The 18,045-nt window shown below is 47.4% G+C and overlaps 1 protein-coding gene across 1 annotated transcript in view; it reads left to right on the top strand.

The window, feature by feature from the left end:
• Positions 1-18,045, top strand: part of EPHB1 (EPH receptor B1) — a 428,767-nt gene that overhangs the window by 321,161 nt on the left and 89,561 nt on the right. Inside the window, exon 6 of the mRNA XM_029215290.1 lies at positions 14,283-14,407. Within this exon, the coding sequence (XP_029071123.1) occupies positions 14,283-14,407 (125 nt within the window). The remainder of the gene's footprint in view (positions 1-14,282; positions 14,408-18,045) is intronic.

Raw genomic sequence — 18,045 nt, 5'->3', positions numbered from 1 at the left:
CTTCCTTCCTTCCTTCCTTCCTTCCTTCCTTCCTTCCTTCCTTCCTTTCTTTCTTTCTTTCTTTCTTTCTTTCTATTTTTCTGGACAGAACAAATGCTTTATGTATCCAGAAGACGTCAGGGGAAGAAGCATGCCTAGTGAGCCCTTCTGCCCCATAGAAACCCCTGATGTGTTTCTTGTCCTTCTCTGAGTGGTACTAGTTATAAGGATGGCGCATGAGTTCTTGAATGTGTAGGAGTTTTTTGTGTGCATGGGCCATATGTCTCCTGATAGACTGAGGGCTCCTGAGGGAAAACACCAGGTCTCACTGCTCCAGTAACCCTTGCACCTCAGTGCGGTGTCCTATGTGTCCCAGGAAGTCCTGTTAGGCCTGACATAATGCTCACAGTCTGGTGGCACCTCATAACCCAGTGGGCTGGCATTGGTTCGCAGGAACGGGTTTGCATGTGTGTAAGGAAGCTTGTGAGGAGGTGTGTATGTGGAAGGCTGGTTGGAAACAGGGCCCCCTGGTGTCTGTTGTCTCATCTGATGCCCTAGAAGGAGTGAGGACGAGGGCAAGGAAAGAGGCTTTGCAGGAGGGTCGCCAAGGTTTGAGGCCCAAATAGGCAGCCCCAAGGCTCCTGAGGAGGAGCCGCAGCTCAGCAGGGAGGTGGGCTTGGGAGGCTGAGTGGGTGCTGCCTCAGGGAGCACAGGGGAACCGTGTCCCCACAGGCCCACAGCTCCCCAGGGAGGGCCCTGGAAGTCTGGCTCAGGGAGCAGGTTTCCCAGGGGGCTTTTGCAGGCAGCCGACATGGAAAACAAAGAAACCAAAGCAGGAGAATAAGCGGATGGTTTGCAGTTACGTGGGAGATGTGCCGCGGGCTCCCAGAAGTGCACAGGGACCGTGGGTTCGGTTTTGCGCATGCGCAATTTGAGGAGACTTTGAGCACCCGAGTCGCGATATTATTGATGCAGTTGGACGTTCAGGCATCTATTTTCTCCGTAGGTGGGTGGTAAGCTTGGTTGCTGAGAGTGAAAGAGGAGACGCTGGGGTTGAAGGGTTAAGGAGAAGGAAAAAAGTTAGGCAGTCCACTCCAGAGAATGGGAGATGGAATTGACCAGAGAAATTCAGCATTTCCAGAAAGTGTTTTGAAGGCTTATTTGAAGTTGGTGATCTTTTATTTACAAAGCTGCCCATTTGCCCTGTTTTGTGGCTTTCTCAGCAGTGCCTGGCTGCTCAGAGCAGACCCTACAGGAAGAGGATGGTGGGTCTCTCGCGGGTTGAGTTTTGCTGCTTGTATCCTATGGAAAGATAAAGGCAACTCACGCCTGAGGCTTAGGGGAGTATCGTCAATTACACTATTGCAAAATGGAACCCAAGCTGGATGATGCGGGATATGAATTGGGAGAGGGCTATGGAGAGACAAAGGTGGAGAGAGCCAGATGAGGCTGCAGCGGCTGGGGAGAGTTATCAGAGGTTGCCCCAGGCAGGATGCTTTCATTCAAGAATACTTGAACATGTGGCTTTGAAACTGGAGCACCTTCAGATGAGGCCAAGTCCAACTGTCTGGTGGGGAGGGTCAGACATGGAAGAGTAGTGGCGCTGTGTGAGCGTGTGCTGTTCAGGTGGGCATCAGAGTCACCCACAGGAGGGTGAGGCTGGGATTGAGAAGAAGATAGAGATGGAAGCCCAAGGCTTCAGTGAGTCAGGGAGTGATGTGGGAAGTAGTGTGCCGTGGTCCCAGGCTCAGGGAGCAACAGCCCGGCCGGCATGTGGACAGACGGGGAGGTGGTGAGCAACAGTGGAGAGCACAGCCCACCTCCTGACCCTGAGATGTGCCGGGCATGAAGTCATACACTGCCACGCTGGAGAGAGCTGCAGGGCAGAGGGCGTGGAGGGAGTGCTCTGAGAAGAGCCAGGTGGAGGCCATGGGGGAGTTTTGGGCTCCTGAGCAGCCGTTTTGGAGGGCCTGGGGCAGCGGTGTGTGGGGTGGTGGAGGAGGAAGGAGGCCCTGGAAGTAGTGGGGATGGGGGTGCAGGGAGGGCTCCAGCTGTGCAGTGCCCTGCAGGAGGCGGGCTCTCATCCCTGAGGCCAGAAGACTTTGACCTCCGGGCCCAGGGGGGACAGTCACAGTGGCTGCAGGCGCGGCTCCCCTGCCTGGTGGCAGTGGCAGTGATGTCAGGCTTTAGGTGGTGGTGGGTGCCCTACTGAACCCCTGTGGGCGAGAGCCAGGAGTAATGGGACACACAGGGTGTCCTCTGCTCACTCCTGTGGCTTTCCCAGTACTTCCTTCTGTGCTCAAACACTCAATAAACCAGAGCTGCCGTTGCTCTGGTCCCACACCAGGAAGTCTGATGGGCCTGCCCCAGGCACCCTCAAAGCCACTCTGGGGTGCCTGCCTAGGACTGGAATCACCTGACAAGAATTCCCGTCTCTCACACACCCCTGCATAGCCTCCTGCTGCCACAGGGCACAGCATTCAGGTTTGCTCCCTTTAACTGGCGCACCTTCTGGTTTCCCCAGGAAGAAGAAGGAACAGAGGAAAAGTGCCAGGCAGGGGTGACCCGGGGGCAGAGGGGCCCTAGGAACACACTGCTGAGGATGCCTCATCTTCCTGGCACAGGGCTCTGCTCACGTCCACCTCTGCTGGGACCCCTGATCTCTCCAAGGGATCAAGGGTCCCAGAGGGCAGCACCCACCCGTGAACGACGTGACCCTGACCACACCCCTCCACATGCTGGGCATCCTCCAGGGGCTCTGAAGATGCGGGGTGCTTGAGTGTAGGGGGAAGGGAGAGAGAGCCAGTGTCCGTCTCAGGGACAGGAACCAGGTTAATTTGGGCTCTGCTCTAGCCTGCTGGGGACATAGGGAAGAAGTTTCTCTCTCTTACCCTCAGTACTGTAATCCATAGATGGTAAGAACTGACAGAAAACTGAATAACATCAGATGTCCTTTTAAAATGTAACATTCTGGACTTCCCTGGTGGCGCAGTGGTTAAGAATCCACCTGCCAATGCAGGGGACACGGGTTCGAGCCCTGGTCCGGGAAGATCCCACATGCCGCAGAGCCACTAAGCCCACGAGCCACAACGATTGAGCCTGCATGCCACAACTACTGAAGCCCGCGCGCCTAGAGCCCGTGCTCCGCAACAAGAGAAGTCACCGCAGTGAGAAGCCCATGCACCGCTATGAAGAGTAGCCCCCAATCGCCGCACCTAGAGAAAGCCTGCATGCAGCAACGAAATTAAAAAGATATAAAATTAAAATTTATAAAAAAAGAAATAAAATTAATTAAATTAAATTAAATTAAAAAATAAAATGTAATGTTCTGATTTCTAGATTTCTAGACAAAGTTTTCAAACTTGAACTTGCCTCAGAATCCCCTGGAGGGCTTGTTAAAACTCAGATGGCTGGGCCCCACCTCCAGGGTTTCTGATTCAGTAGATCGGAGACGGGGCTCAAGGTTCTGCATTTCTTATCAGTTCTTAGGTGATGTTGATCTGGGAGTATGTTTTAAGAACTAGCAGCGTCACGTAGATGATCCCAAGAAAGAACCCACACCCAATCAGAGGCAATATCAAAAACGAGGGCCTCTGCTGTAAACCCACAAACCCAGAGCAGCCCCCAGCCCCCAACGCCCAATGTCACAGGCTCCCTTGGCTTTTAGAACAAAACCCTTAGTGGATGGACCAGTGAGGGAGGAGCCCCTCTGAGGGGGTGGGGTTGACTCAGCCACCCAGGCTGGAAGCCCTCACTTTCTCTCCCACTCACACTTGGTTGAGCCTGTGACGAGACTCAGCCAATATTCTACAACAGCATCGAACTAATGCCGCCCACCCAGAGCAGTCCTCTGTCCCCAGGGGACTCAAGGTAGAGAAGGAGATTGGAAAGGGTTGTCAGGGCCATCTCAAGGCACAGCCCAGAGCAAAAGCAAAGAAGCCAATGTCCACACTAGGGGAAAACAATTAGAAAAATAATGAATTCTGCTTTTGTAGTCATGCCCAGTCTCCAAACTAATTACTTATTTGTTTAATCTACTTTGACCAGAAGTGTTACTGCACCAAAAATATTTTTTGAGTCAGGCTTCCTGATGTAAAATTCAAGCGTATTTGTGCAATGAAATGAGTTTTCATCAACAGAGGCGGAACCTGTTATCTAAGCAGTACCTTCTCAACAAAGTTCTCTCCTAGAATACGGATGTCAGAAGAGACAAGATTCTTCTATGCACAGTTCATCATTTGCACAATTCATCTGTGTGCAAATTATTCTTCTCTGTCATCAGTACTATTGGGCCTGATGTCTTTACCTGACATTTAAATACAGATTTTAGTTTTTTCCTAAGGATGTATTTCATATAAGGAAAAAGATAACCCACAACCCTTAACTCCTCATATCCAACCTTGAGACCCATGCCTTTTAGGAACTCACATAATTTAATCTGAGGTCTCAAGGGGAATTTTGGAGGCTGCCTAGAAGTTTTGGATCTTTCCATGAAACCTTCAGAGTCTGGGCTGGGGAGATAGGAAATGGACCAGCCTCAGGGCTCTGGGACCCCTGCTTCTGATTCACCCAGAGCAACACTGCAATGTTCTGCTTCACACTTTATACTTCAGGGAATCTTTTCTTGGTAGAAAGGCTTTTACAGCTTAAAAAGAAAAGTTAGAAAACCACTCATGTTAAGGTAACCTTTCAGTTGAAACATCTCAGTGAGATGGGAATGGCCCCAGCCTCCCCAGTTTCTGCCTCTGCAGTCTAGAAGCACTCCTGTCCCTACTGCCCTGGGACTGCTGTGTTCAGACCCACTCCACGTTCCTTCCCAGGTACAGGCTGCAGAATCACAACCCCGCCTCCCCTCCCCCGACATCCTTCTCCTTTAAAGGCCTATGTCCATGTTTGGTGCAACTGTGTGATCTTCCGACCCTTCTTACTTCCAGCACCTTTGGGGAAGAGCCCGCAGCCATCCCAGTAAAGGCAAACTTTTACTGAACATCGATTAGGGGCTAACACAATGGGAAGAAGCTAAAAATAGGACTTGTGCCCTAAAGAGTTTATTCCAGTGATGGAGACCAGAGATGATCACCTGGAAAGTTAGATCCCAGTGTGCTGTGTCCCAAGGTGGTAATTACAGCCCCATGAGAGTTATTAAAAGTAAGGACTTTGAGTTGGGAGGAGAGAAGGGACACTTTGGTGGGCATGGTCTGGAGTGGCTAAGCCAGGGCAGTGTGTGGCCTGATCTGGACCTTTGAAGGCTGGTGGGGTTATGAAGAGAGGTGGCCGTAGTGGGAGATCCCTGAAGCTGGGTTCTGCTGAGACTTAGTGAGTGGAACAGTGAGATGAGAGCAGCGGGCTCCTTAGAGGGAACCATGGGAGACACCTGGACTGGCCAGTGGCTGCCACACTGTAAAATGTTAGAGAAGGAGTTGAGATTTTTTTTCCAATGAGGAGCCATTGAAGTTTTTTGAGCATCAGCAGAAGTGAGTAAAATGAGCTTTGGGACAGTTAATCTGGCTGCAGTATACTTTAAACTGAAGAAGCCCAGAGGTGGACAAGGGATCTGGGACAGGATATTAGGTGTAAGGCAATGCCAGTGACCAGACCAAGAGAAAGGTGGGCACAGAGCCGAGGGAACATTTTGACTCCTGGACCTGAGTCACACCATCGGATGGGTGGGCCATGCCTCAGCCCCTCCCCACAGTCACAAGCTCTCCTTGTCCTCAAGGACAAGGCACCCCGTTGTTTACTTCCTAGATTAAGTCCCAGAGAAACTTCAGGTCATCTTCAGATGTTACAGGAAACCATCTTCCTCCTGGAGCATTTATCACACCCACCTCCGGGAACCCTGCTGTTAGCCTTCCCTTTCTCCAAGCCCATTCTTATTCATCACTCCACTCTGACTGGGTTAACATGTTTATTTATCTCCTCAAAGATATTTATCATACGAATACCCAAGGCTTGTCACTGGATTGTGCTCTTCACATTTACTTTGGGGAACGATGCCCACGGATTGATTTGCATCTGTGAACCGTGGTGGACCCAGAAGGAGACTTTGGGCTGGTTGCCAAGTCCCCTGTGCTAGCAGACTGGATCTAGTTGGAAGAAGCAATGGACCACACGGGGCACATCCTCAGAACACTTGAAAACCTCATGACATCAGGGTTAATATTCTTGTTTTACAGTTGAAGAATTTGAGGCCCAAAGTAGTTAAGTAACCTTAACCCAACACCACAGAGTAAGCAGATGGCAGAGCCAGAATAGGAGCCCTCCTCTCTCTGCAACATCTCTAGAGCCCTGAGCACAGTCCGTCTCTATTTTTGCTAATTTCTACTTCCCTAGGCTGGGGCCCTTGGCTCCTTACTATTCCTTACCACCCCCCTTGTTTTCCTCACAGCTGGGATCTATGGTGTAGATTGCAGGTGGTTAGTCCAAGGATGATTTAGCTGGGAAATGCTATTCTAGAAAGAGTAGGAGAGGTTAGCATTACCATATGATCCAGCAATTCCACTCCTCAGTATATACCCAAGAGAAATGCAAATATAGGTCCATGCAGAAACTTGTACATGAATGTTCTTAGCCGCATTATTCACAATAGTCAAAATGTGGAAACATCCCAAATGTTCATCAAATGATGGAGGTTTGTCCGAGAAACAGCAATGCCCTGGATGGCTGAAGTGACGATAACACTCAGATGCACACTGTTCTGGTGGGGCAGCTGTATCACTCTGAGGGGTCACTGTGGGGACCTCCCCCCACCCCACAAACCTTTCCCCATGGAAGGACAGGGGAAAGCTCCCCAACCGACCCAGCATGAGTTATTGTGAGGGAGGCAGTGGGCTGCCCTTTCCGTGGGCCTCCTTGGGAAGTTCAGACAGGAAAGCCTCCTAAGTGGAGACACCGTTTGTCTTCCAGGACACTTGCTAGGCTTGTTACCTGAGCCCAGGCGGAGGGGACTCAGCTGTGACCCTCACCCCTGCTCTAGGGCAGGTAAGGGGTAGTCTCACAGCAAGACTGTCCCTGGCATGATTTCCACCTGCAGGAGCAACACTGTTTTCCCCTTTAGATGAGATTTACTGAACTCTGAAAATCCAAGTTCCATATTTTTATAGCCTCTTCAAACTTTTTTCTCCAATAGGTCAACTTAATTTTGAATGTATGTGTGTTTTGCTATTATTTTCCTTCAAAACTACTGATAATACTTTTGACGTCTTAAATAAAATATTTTAACATCATTTATTATATCCCAAAATGGATTATGGTGATAACTGTTGAAAGAATTATTTTGACACAAAAATCAATGAAGACATTAGGAACTAATTTTTAATAAGCAAAGATAATGCTTTAGAACTTAGTAATTGTCCTAGGAGAAAAGCATCAGTTCGTTCTCACGTTTTGGAATCTGAGATGCTTAATCATTGGGGGAAAATGCCCCTATCAGATAAGGAAAACAAAATGAGTAAGAGAAAACTTTGAATATGACTGAGTCAGTAACTAAATTAAAGGGTCAAGGAATGTCATAAACATAAACTGTATGGTCCAGGAGAACCTGAGATAGGAAATCAAGGCTCCACACATTAAGAGCCAGGGTCCAGATTTGGGGTTATTAACTTGCAGACAGATTCATGCCACCATCCCAAGACCCAGCCTGACTCTGACAGGAGTGCAGGCCTTATGATCTCTTTTGGAGCCCTTCTTACAAATGGAGGGCTGGTGGTGGTCCACCAGGCTGCATCCGTGATACCACTGGCAGTGACCTGTGACTAGTTTGGGCTGATACTTGTCCCATGTCACCGGTGAGTTGTTTCATAACTTACAGCTGGGGCCATCCTGTCCCTGCAATTTATCCACATCTCCCTTGTCAGTTCAGACAAGAACGTTCTGTGCACTCTCGCTGCTGTATGTGATATACTATCTTAGATCTGTCTGCTTCAAAAGCAACAGACTTGAGGATATGGGGAGGGGGAAGGGTAAGATGGGACAAAGTGAGAGAGGGGCATGGACATATATACACTACCAAACGCAAGGTAGATAGCTAGTGGGAAGCAGCCGCATAGCACAGGGAGATCAGCTCGGTGTTTTGTGACCACCTAGAGGGGTGGGATAGGGAGGGTGGGAAGGAGGGAGACGCAAGAGGGAAGAGGTATGGGAACATATGTATATATATAACTGATTCACTTTGTTATAAAGCAGAAGCTAACACACCATTGTAAAGCAATTATACTCCAATAAAGATGTTAAAAAAAAAAAAAAAAAAAAAAGCACTTTGGGAGGAAGTTCTCCCCAAAGTCTTCCTTGGTAAAAACAGAGACAAAGGACTCACTCCACCTGCGTTTGCAGTTTCTTCATCCCTAAGCCCTTTGACCAATGGCGTTTAAGTCTCTTTCTGCTTCTGACACATTTAAAGGGCTTCTTATTATTGGCTGTGAACAATACAGGTGTGTGACTTTTACACACTCCTGGTTTTGATTCTGGTTGAACACTCAAACAGATTTTCCTCAGTGCCTGACAGGACACTTGTCATTGCTTCTCCACTGTCCTCTTTGGATTCTGGCTTCCTGTTGGGCCAGCCTCTTTATTTTGCTGAAAAGAAGTGCAGGGCAATTTTGATTATGTTTGGATTTTTTGAGCACCGCCTCTTTAGGCCAAACAAATCTTTCTTTCTTTCATTTTAAAAAGTTTTTGAAGTACAGTTGATTTACAATGTTGCGTTAATTTCTGCTGTACAGCAAAGTGACTCAGTTATACATATATATATTATTTTCATATATATTCTTTCATATTCATATATATATTTCTTACATATTCTTTTCATATATATATTCTTTTTCATATTCTTTTCCATTATGGTTTATCACAGGATATTAAATATAGTTGCCCTGTGCTATACAGTAGAACCTTGTTGTTTATCCATCCTACGTGAATACTTTGCTAATCCCAAACTCCCAGTCCAACCCTCCCCTCCCCTCCCTCCCCCTTGTCAACCACCAGTGGTCTCTATGTCTGCAAACACATCTCTCTTGATCCTTCAGTACCTTCTTTCCAAATAGCTCCTAAACTAATCCTTTGTCCGTATTTTTTCTAAAGAAAGGTCTATATTTGCTTATTTGCTAAAGTTTAATAACTTTCATTTCCTTCTCTCTGTAAAATGTTTAATTTAGTCAAAAACATTCTGTGTGCTTGTGAGGGGGAGACTCTTTCAAGCATTCAGCGAAACTGTCCCTTCATCTTAGGATGCAGGTTGGTTTATGGAGAAAACACAGCTGGCCAGGACATACTGTTCAAACTATTGTATTCAGGGGTCCCAGGGGCTGCTGCTTTGAATTAATTTTCCCTTCCTGTCTTAGTCTGCCTTAGTTTTGCTAAAAGAAGTTGGTGTTTGAGTGGATACCTGAGCTCTTTTTTATTTTGTTTTGTCTGAAGGTTTTATTGCATGTGAAACACCAGACTTAGAGGTGGCATTTGCACTTGGAGAAGGAAAAAAGCATTTGTCACTGTAGGTGATCACTGATGGCAGAGTACCAAATGTAAGCTGTTCTGATCTTCAGGGAGGAGGCGTGATACTTTCTTACTTTCTCCCCTGTGCAAAATCCCATCTCAGTTAAAAGGTAAGACATTTAGAGTGACCTGTATGAGAATAGATGGCCTGCCAGGGGGCCCGTGACGATGGTGTCATCACCATAAATCTGAGAAATGCTGGCGGAGGTGACTGTCACCCTCCGGCAGCTTCTCCTGGATCTGTGTGCTGCTGCTGGCCTGCTGGGAGGTCCTTGCCACCTGTATAACAGGGGCACTCCTCTCAGTGGATTTGACTATCCATTGCATCTGGATCACCTTACCTCTTTGCCATTTGACCCCAAATGGGACCTTCAAGCAGGGCTGTGACTTTCTTACTTGTCCTTCTGCCTTGAGTGATTAGAGCAGGGGCGTGGCACAATGGTTGGCATATATGCTGAGTTTTGAATGATGGCTTTCCAGGGATTAGAGGCAAAATAAAGAACCAAGCCCACCAAAAATCCTCAGGCCATTGGGATTAAACTTTCTAATTTTTAATACATGATGCTTCAGCTTTTGAGGCAGAAGGATCCTGAAAACCTATATGACACTGACATGATAAAAAACTTGTCAACTGAATCGTGTTTCCACAGAGGCCTGAAAGGGCAGCCCTTTCAGTGTGGTGGGCAGTAGCCGGGGATAGTGTAGAGAGGGGAGGATTAATAGGGGCCGTTCCCATCCATCCTGGTGGGCCCAGCAGGATCCCAAACCATCCAGACTGACTCCAGAACACTGCCTCACTTTCCTGAAGCTCCTTCATCCTCTCTTGGGGCTCTGCACAGTGCACACAGGCCTTGGGAAGAAAAATCCCAAGCACCCCGTTAACCATTCAACCTGTACTAAATCCATACTCACTGCCTAGTTTCACTATGGTGACTCAACAGTGGCATCTCACACATCCTGTCCTCCGGGGAAGGCTGACTGCCGCTTGATTTCTAGGCGATCACACTCTCTGGTTCTCCTTCCACATCACTGGCCTTCTTTCTCAGGCCCCTTGGTGGCTTTCCCATCACCTCCTGAATCTTAGACTATATATCCTCTTCTGCTCCTTCTCTTGGTGATTTCTGTCATTTCCAGTGCTTTTAATATCTTTGAAATATGATGGCTTCACATTTATAACTCCAGTCTGGACCTCTTCAACATGCATTTGCCTACCCAGCATCTCCTCTGGGGCATACTGGATGTTTAAAGCCAGCAGGTCCGAAGTGGATCACCTGTTCTTTCCTCCCAAACTGTTTGTACCGATGTCGTCCCTGATCTCAGTCGATGGCTACCCCACTTTTCCAGCTGCTCAGACCAGAAACACAGCCACTGAGATATATTCTAAATATATTCAGAATCTGACCATCTCCTCTCTCACCACCTCCACCACTCCAAGCCTGGTCCAAGTCACCATGATCTTCCAGCTGGATTATTCTTTCAGCTTTCACACGGCCCCTGCACTCCATTAGCAATATAGCACAGGGTGATACTGGTAACATGTAACTCACATGATGTCACTCCCCTGTTTGCAACCCTCCCATGGTCCCCATGTCTCTCAGTAGAAGCCAACATCCGCTTTTAGTGTCTCTGGGGGCCCTACCATCTGTGACCTCATTTCTGCATCAGTCCCACTGGCTCTTTTCTGTTTCCCTGAAACACCAGGATGCTCCCAGATCAGAAACTTTGCCCTGGCCTCTCCCTCTCACATGCTCTTCTCCCAGGCATCCGCCTGGCTCCCGCTGTCCTCTTTCATCTCTGTGCTCCTGCGTCTACTTCTCAAACAAGGCCTGGCCAAACACAAGACTCAGAATTGCAGTCTTCCCCTGGCTGGCCTCCTATATTTTGTCATTCTGTATCCCTTCTCCTCTGCTCCATTTTTTCCCATTGTACTTAATATTTTTAACATACCTTGTAAGGTATTTATTTATTATGTCTAGTCTCTGAATCCCTCCACTAGAAAAGAAGCTCTATGAAGGCAAGAAATGTTAATTTGTTCACTAGGGAATCTCTACAACCTAGAACGATTACTGGCACATGACAGATGCTCAATAAATATTTGTTTAAATAGCTGATTAATGGATCTGGGCCATGATCCTAAGTTGGGAGGAAGAGAAGATGCATTTGATGGTTGAGTCAGGATCAAAAATTATTTCAACTTACCAGACTCATAGGCCAAATTTGCACCATAAAGGCACATGTAAATCCCTGTAGTCAAAGCTAAAAGCCAACTCTACAGATAAAAGGTGAGGAGCATACCATGAGAAAACCTAAAGGTTATACTGATTGTGGTTTCAAAATCAAGTAGCAGGGGCCTCCCTGGTGGCGCAGTGGTTGAGAGTCCGCCTGCCGATGCAGGGGACGCGGGTTCATGCCCCGGTCCGGGAAGATCCCACATGTCGCGGAGCGGCTGGGCCTGTGAGCCATGGCTGCTGAGCCTGCGCGTCGGAGCCTGTGCTCCGCAGCGGGAGAGGCCACGGCAGTGAGAGGCCCGCGTACAGCAAAAAAAAAAAAAAAAAAGAAATCAAATAGCAGGGACATGTTTTTGAAGCAAAGGTTAATGGTCATATTAATAGATATATAGTACACAGATCATGGTGGATATTAGTTTTACTCTAATCTTTGCTGTTCAAACAGCAGTGAGAGAACTGGGTTCACCTCTGGGCCTTATGCCTAAAGATATTTAGGTAACATGAGCCCCGTGTGGAAAAAAGCCACCTCAGGTGCCGGCATATCATGGGAGAAATGTTCATAGTATCTGGCCATTCTTTTCAGCAGGAAAAACTCAGGGGAGACCTCAATAGTTTCTTTCGCTATTTAACAAGCCATTCTGTGGAAGAGGGAACATACTATATTACTTCACTTGGCAGAACTGAGACCGGTAGGAAGAAGACATATTTTAGATAAGAATAAGGAAGACATGCAAATTGGTGAGAGGTATCCAGGTATGGAGCGGCAGCTACTGGAGGCAGTGAGCTTCCCATCCCTGGGAATGCAGCAGGGCAGGGCAGGGAATACTTGATAGGGGGATTCAGGACTGCATCAACTCAGGTCCTCCACGAAGCAGACACCAAGATGGGATCGGATGGGATCAGATTTACTAGGGAAATGGGGTGGAAGCCAGAGGAGGCTGGGAGAGCTATCAGACCACAATGAAGGTCTGATCCCTCTGAAGGAGAGAGAGAAGGAAGGAGGATTGAGTGGGAAGAGTCTTAGACTGCCGCGAGTTACAGGGAAGTGTTGGGATATCCAGTGGGCAGTATTTGAGCAGAAGTTGCCCATCAGAAGAGTCAGGAACGGACCTGCCTTAGCATCCCCGCCATTCTCAGTCATTGGCTGGGAGCAGCATGTGGGAAGTGGGCTCTGCGTGGATGCAGTGATGGATCGCAGAATGCAGCAGCTGGGGTCATTAGGCAATTATGCTCCCAGGGGTAGGAGCTCTGAGGGGCACATTTTCACGGCCATGATGAGGTCTCTAATGGGAACTGGGCAAAGTCCCAGGCAGACACTGCAATTCTAAGGGCTCATCACAGCACCTCTCACTCTGTGCTCTCCTTACGGCTCCCCTGGACCGTGGGTATCTTCACAGCTCTGCGTCTCCACCCCGGCCCAGGGGCCTCATGCAATAGGTTCTCACTGAGAGTCCGTGGATCGTGGAGAATGAGGAACTGCCTGTGACCCGGTACCCGTGCTCTGTAATTTCAGGTCTTACAGGGGAATCTGTTAACTTAAATCCAGGATAGTAAATGTCACTCAGCCATGGTCCCCAGAGAAAGCCTTGTAAAGTGGAGTTCGTGTGAGGAAGCGATCTTCATCACTGCAGAAGTGCCAGGACTAAATGGAACAGCCCCTGAGCAGAGCGCAGACTGCAGCCTCATCCATCACCCGCCTCTTCTCCTAGACAGACAACCCTCATTTATTATCTCCAGACTGTTTTCATTTTACTTACACTGTGTGAAAAATGTTGAATTGGGAAATAAATATTATTCTTTTTAAAGAGAGATTTTGGAAGCACTTCACAGATTTTGGAATTATTATTCTGTTTCCAAATGTTTGGTTTGTGTATCATTTCTTCATTTATATTTGTGAGCTCTCAACAGCAAATGTCCTCATTTGGAAAACTCTGACAGAAGTCTACAAGAACTCTGTTTTTGGTCTGTGTTCATGTCTTCTTGAGAGATGCCACCTCTCTTCCTTTGGAAATGCAGCAAAATCTTCCATGCAGTCTCAGAAGGAGATGTTTGCTAGAATGTTCCTTTTCACTGCACAGCAATTCTGTACTGACCAGCTCGACTCTCTCTCTGTCAGGTCTTGCCTCTAGATCCTCTTCTCTGTGATGGCTCAGCCCATTCCTGCAAGACTGAGGTTCCTTCAACACCATCTGCTCAAAGACATTCCATCGCGCCTCTTGTCCCACTGCCTGAAGCCTGGACTTGTCCTGCTGGTCACATCCTCCATGCCTGTCTCCAACTTTCCCCACCCCACACTGTTTTCCTGTGATTTCTCCAGCCATCTCTTGTTTTGGTCAAACCTTTTTTCTTCCTGTCCACTCTGTTCCCTACCCTCACACATGTTCTCCTGTCCTAAATTGTCACCTGTTCTCTCCTTTGGTACCCAAACTCCATTTGTTCTGCAAAACCCACAGAAAGTTCTATAGATCCAGCTTAGTTGATGAGAAATGTCCAATGACATTTCTCTGCCTCTTTGTCTCTGAAAGACAGCACTTCTCGTATAATCGAGGGTCTGTTCATCTGCCCTGTCTCTTCCTCTCTCTGCAGCCCCTTCCACTGTCCCCATCATGCACCAGGTCAGTGCCACCATGAGGAGCATCACCTTGTCATGGCCGCAGCCGGAGCAGCCCAATGGCATCATCCTGGACTATGAGATCCGGTACTATGAGAAGGTGAGCCAGCCCTGCCTGCAGGATTGCAAGACCCAGGGCCAGCCACTTTTCCATGGGTGGTGGTCAGCTGAGGTCCCAGGGAGACAGGCTGGAGGGAGTCCTGAGTGGGGGAGGAACCTGGTGACACAGATCAGAGGCTCCCTGAGAGTGCTCCCAGCTCTGCCCCAGAAAAGGCCTCCAAAGCCCAGGCACTTTCTGTACCAACTCAAGAGAGAACCTTCCAACCCCGCTGTCTGCACCACTCACTGGGCTGTCATGGATGGGCAGGACTAATCCCATTCTCCCAGTCACATACTTGCTATACTAATGCAGATGCTACACACCCACCAGGTGTCCCTTGAACTTTCTGAAGATTCTGTGGTTTTGAAAACTAGTCTTTTTCTTTTTCTTTTTCTTTTTCTTTTATGGCCGTACCACATGGCTTGCAGGATCTTAGTTCCCCAACCAGGGATTGAACCCAGGCCCACAGCAGTGAAAGCACAGAGTCCTTACCAATGTACCACCAGGAAATTACCTAAACTGGTGTTTTTCAAAGTTTTTGACCATATACCTCCAATATAAGATTGTTTATTTATAAATTATATGCATATACTACTGTGCTGAGCTATGTATGGAGGTTTCAAATATTTAAATGGAAATGTAAAAGGATAGATAGAAATTAATCGAAATAGAAATTTGTATGTTATTTCCCTTGACTGCTCTCTCACAGCTGCTGCTGGGGGCTACAGCAGGGCCTGCCCTGCCAAGAAGAGGGAAATGGTGCCCTGTGGAGTTGACCCCTGGCCTATCTGTGGGGGGAGCAGGGCTTTCCTTCCACCATGGTGATCTATAGCATTTGCAAAATCCCAGGAAGATAGAGTACTTTCTATACTGACCCAACACAATATTTTTGCAAATACCAGATTTATTCTTTTATTATTCGGCAAGTATTTATTGAGTGCCTGCTATTTGGCACTTACTATTCTAAGATACATTAGTGATCAAAACAAGGATTCCTGCCCTCAAGAAGCTTACTTTCCAACAGAAAGAGAGAGACAATGAATAATGAATATAACAAATAAATATCTCATATAGTGTGTTAGAAAATGAGTGTAAATTGGGGGGGGGGAAGCAGATCAAGGTAAATGGGGTCAGGAGGGTCAGGTTTGGGGGAGGAGTAGGTTGCAGAAATAAATAGAATGGTAAAGGTGGGCCTCTTGGAGAAGGTAAGTTCTAAGTAAAGACCTGCAGGAGATAAGGGTGTTGTGAAGCAGGCATCTGGGGAATAGAGAGCCTGTGCAAAGGCCCTGAGGTGAGATCATGACTGTTGGTTCAAGGAGCAGGAAGGAGACTGGCATGACTGGAGTCATACGAGCAATGGGAAAATAGTAGTCAGGGGAGAGGTAATCAGAGGAGGTGCTCATGTTAGGCCTTAAGAACTTGAGCCTTTCCGCTGAATAAGATGGTAATCCATAGCAGGGTTTGGTGCAGAGGAGAAACAAAATCTGACTTACGTTTTAAAAGGGTCATTCAGGCTTTTCCACTGAAAATAGACCTGTTAGATTACAATCATCTAAGACAAGGATGATGGTGGCTTGAATCAAAGTGGAAGCAGATGGCTGATGAAACATAGTTGATTTCCAGGGGTATAAACTAAAGACAAACCAATGAGATTTCCAACAGGTTGGGTTTTGGATGTGGGAGGGTTTGGGCCTGAGTCACTAGAAAAATGGCAACACCAGTGGCTGAGAAGAGGATCACTGTAGGCAGAGCCTGTCTGGGGTGAGGGAAGGGACCAAAGTTCAGCTCCATGTCTAAAATTCCCCTGAGATAGCCAAGTGTAGATGTGGAGCAGGCAGCTAGATGTGCACATCTGGAGTTCAGGGGAGAGGACGGGCTGGAGATGACCATTTGGAAGTTGCCAGTGTGTGGATGGTATGGGTGAGATCATCCAGTGCATCAGCGGGGATAAGAAGAGGAACAGGGATGAAGACCTGCAGCTTCCAACATGGAGACAGTGTTGAAAGTGGAGCATGGCTGCACTGGGAAGGGAGCCCTGGATTCCAGGGCCGTCCATAACTGACAGACACACAGCCATGGTCCCATTACTGAACCACTTACTCTAGATCAGTTTTCACACTTGTAAAATGGCACCAATTTACCTCCCTGAAAGCAGAAGCTCAGGTGGATCACCAGTCTAGCCTGCAAGGAGGTGTGCCCTTCAGCCATTACAGCCGAACTTGCAAGAAAGGTGAGGGTTAGGCGGCTTTCTACTCATTTAGAAGAAACTGGGTTTTGTAGACAGTTGATTCTGATAATTCAGGGAATTGGGGGTAACTCAAATGATATGGATTCATAAGCAGCCATTATATCCATTCAACTTTGAATTGGGGACCCTTATTTGCTAGATATTTTTTATCATTTAGCAAAGTAAATGTTGGACCAATCCAAAAATGTTTTGGACCTATTTGGACCTATTGATTACATGGCCTCGTTTCATCACCAAAGTTGACCTAGACCAAGTTCAAGTTGACCTAGACCTAGTTCTATTGACCAAGTCCAGTAGGATATTATGCTTGGCCATATATGGTGTGATGTCAGAGTCACCAGTAAGGTCTCACCCAGCCCCCCCTTCCCACACACACGTGAACTTGAGCCTGATGGCTCATCTCAGATAAATAATAATACTTTCTCCCTAGCGTGCCCCTGTTGGGTGTCAGAGGCTTTCTAAACATCATCTCCTCTCCCCTTTCACAACTCAGTGTAGTAAATCTTAGTAACGTTGTTTTGGGTAAAAGAAACAAATGCACAAAGAAGTTGAAAAAAACAAAGCCCAGTTGCTCAGGTCACACAGCTAGAAAGGGAGTCTATAGCCTGGGTTCTTTTCCCTGCAGCCCGGGGCGGTGCTGGGAAGGGGCTGGACACATGGGAAACCACCGGTCTTTCTCCTCACCTGCCGTGCCAAGGGCATTCACCCTGGGACGGGGGTGAAAGGAGCAGAACCGAAACCATGAGGCTCATGCCTGTGTCCCCTGACTCCTCATTCCCCAGCCCACACCTGAGTCCTCCATGGCCTTTCCCTGTACAAACTGTAGTTGACCTCAACTTCTGACACTATGAAGGAAGATTATTCTCCCATCTTAGGCCCTGTCCCTACTTCTCAGTAATTTATACCAATTATTAACAGAACACACGCACAGTAGCTCAAGACCTGAGGGGGCTTCCGCACCTCAGTGAAGGATTCATTGTCCCAGAAGATAGAATGCTGTTTTTAGGGACGCAGAAGATTCTTCTCCTAAACACTGGTTGCCATTTGGTATATTACGATAGAACTCTTCCTCACGTATAAAGTGCTTGACTATAAAATACATTACATGCCTTGACCACTTCTAATATGTCTAAAGGAAGGACATTGCCTTGTGAGGGTATTTTGAAATAATAGCCCCAATGATAATAATTCATCATATGTTGAGTGCCTATTATATGCCAAATATATTACTTCTGATCCTTAAAAGAAATAAAAGAAAGATACTTGAAAGCCAGGTATAACCAATTTATGGATGATGGAACTAAGTCACAGAAAGGTTAAATGACTTACCCATGACCTCACAGGTCGCAGCTAGAGAACCACAGAACTAGAACTATAGATACTTTTACTA

Source organism: Monodon monoceros, unplaced genomic scaffold (assembly GCF_005190385.1).
Source record: "Monodon monoceros isolate NGI ecotype Baffin Bay Population unplaced genomic scaffold, NGI_Narwhal_1 Super_Scaffold_11, whole genome shotgun sequence".
In the NCBI taxonomy this organism is placed as follows: Eukaryota; Metazoa; Chordata; class Mammalia; order Artiodactyla; family Monodontidae; genus Monodon; species Monodon monoceros.
Note: the sequence above shows the minus strand (reverse complement) of the source record. Positions and strands in the feature narration are given on the sequence as shown.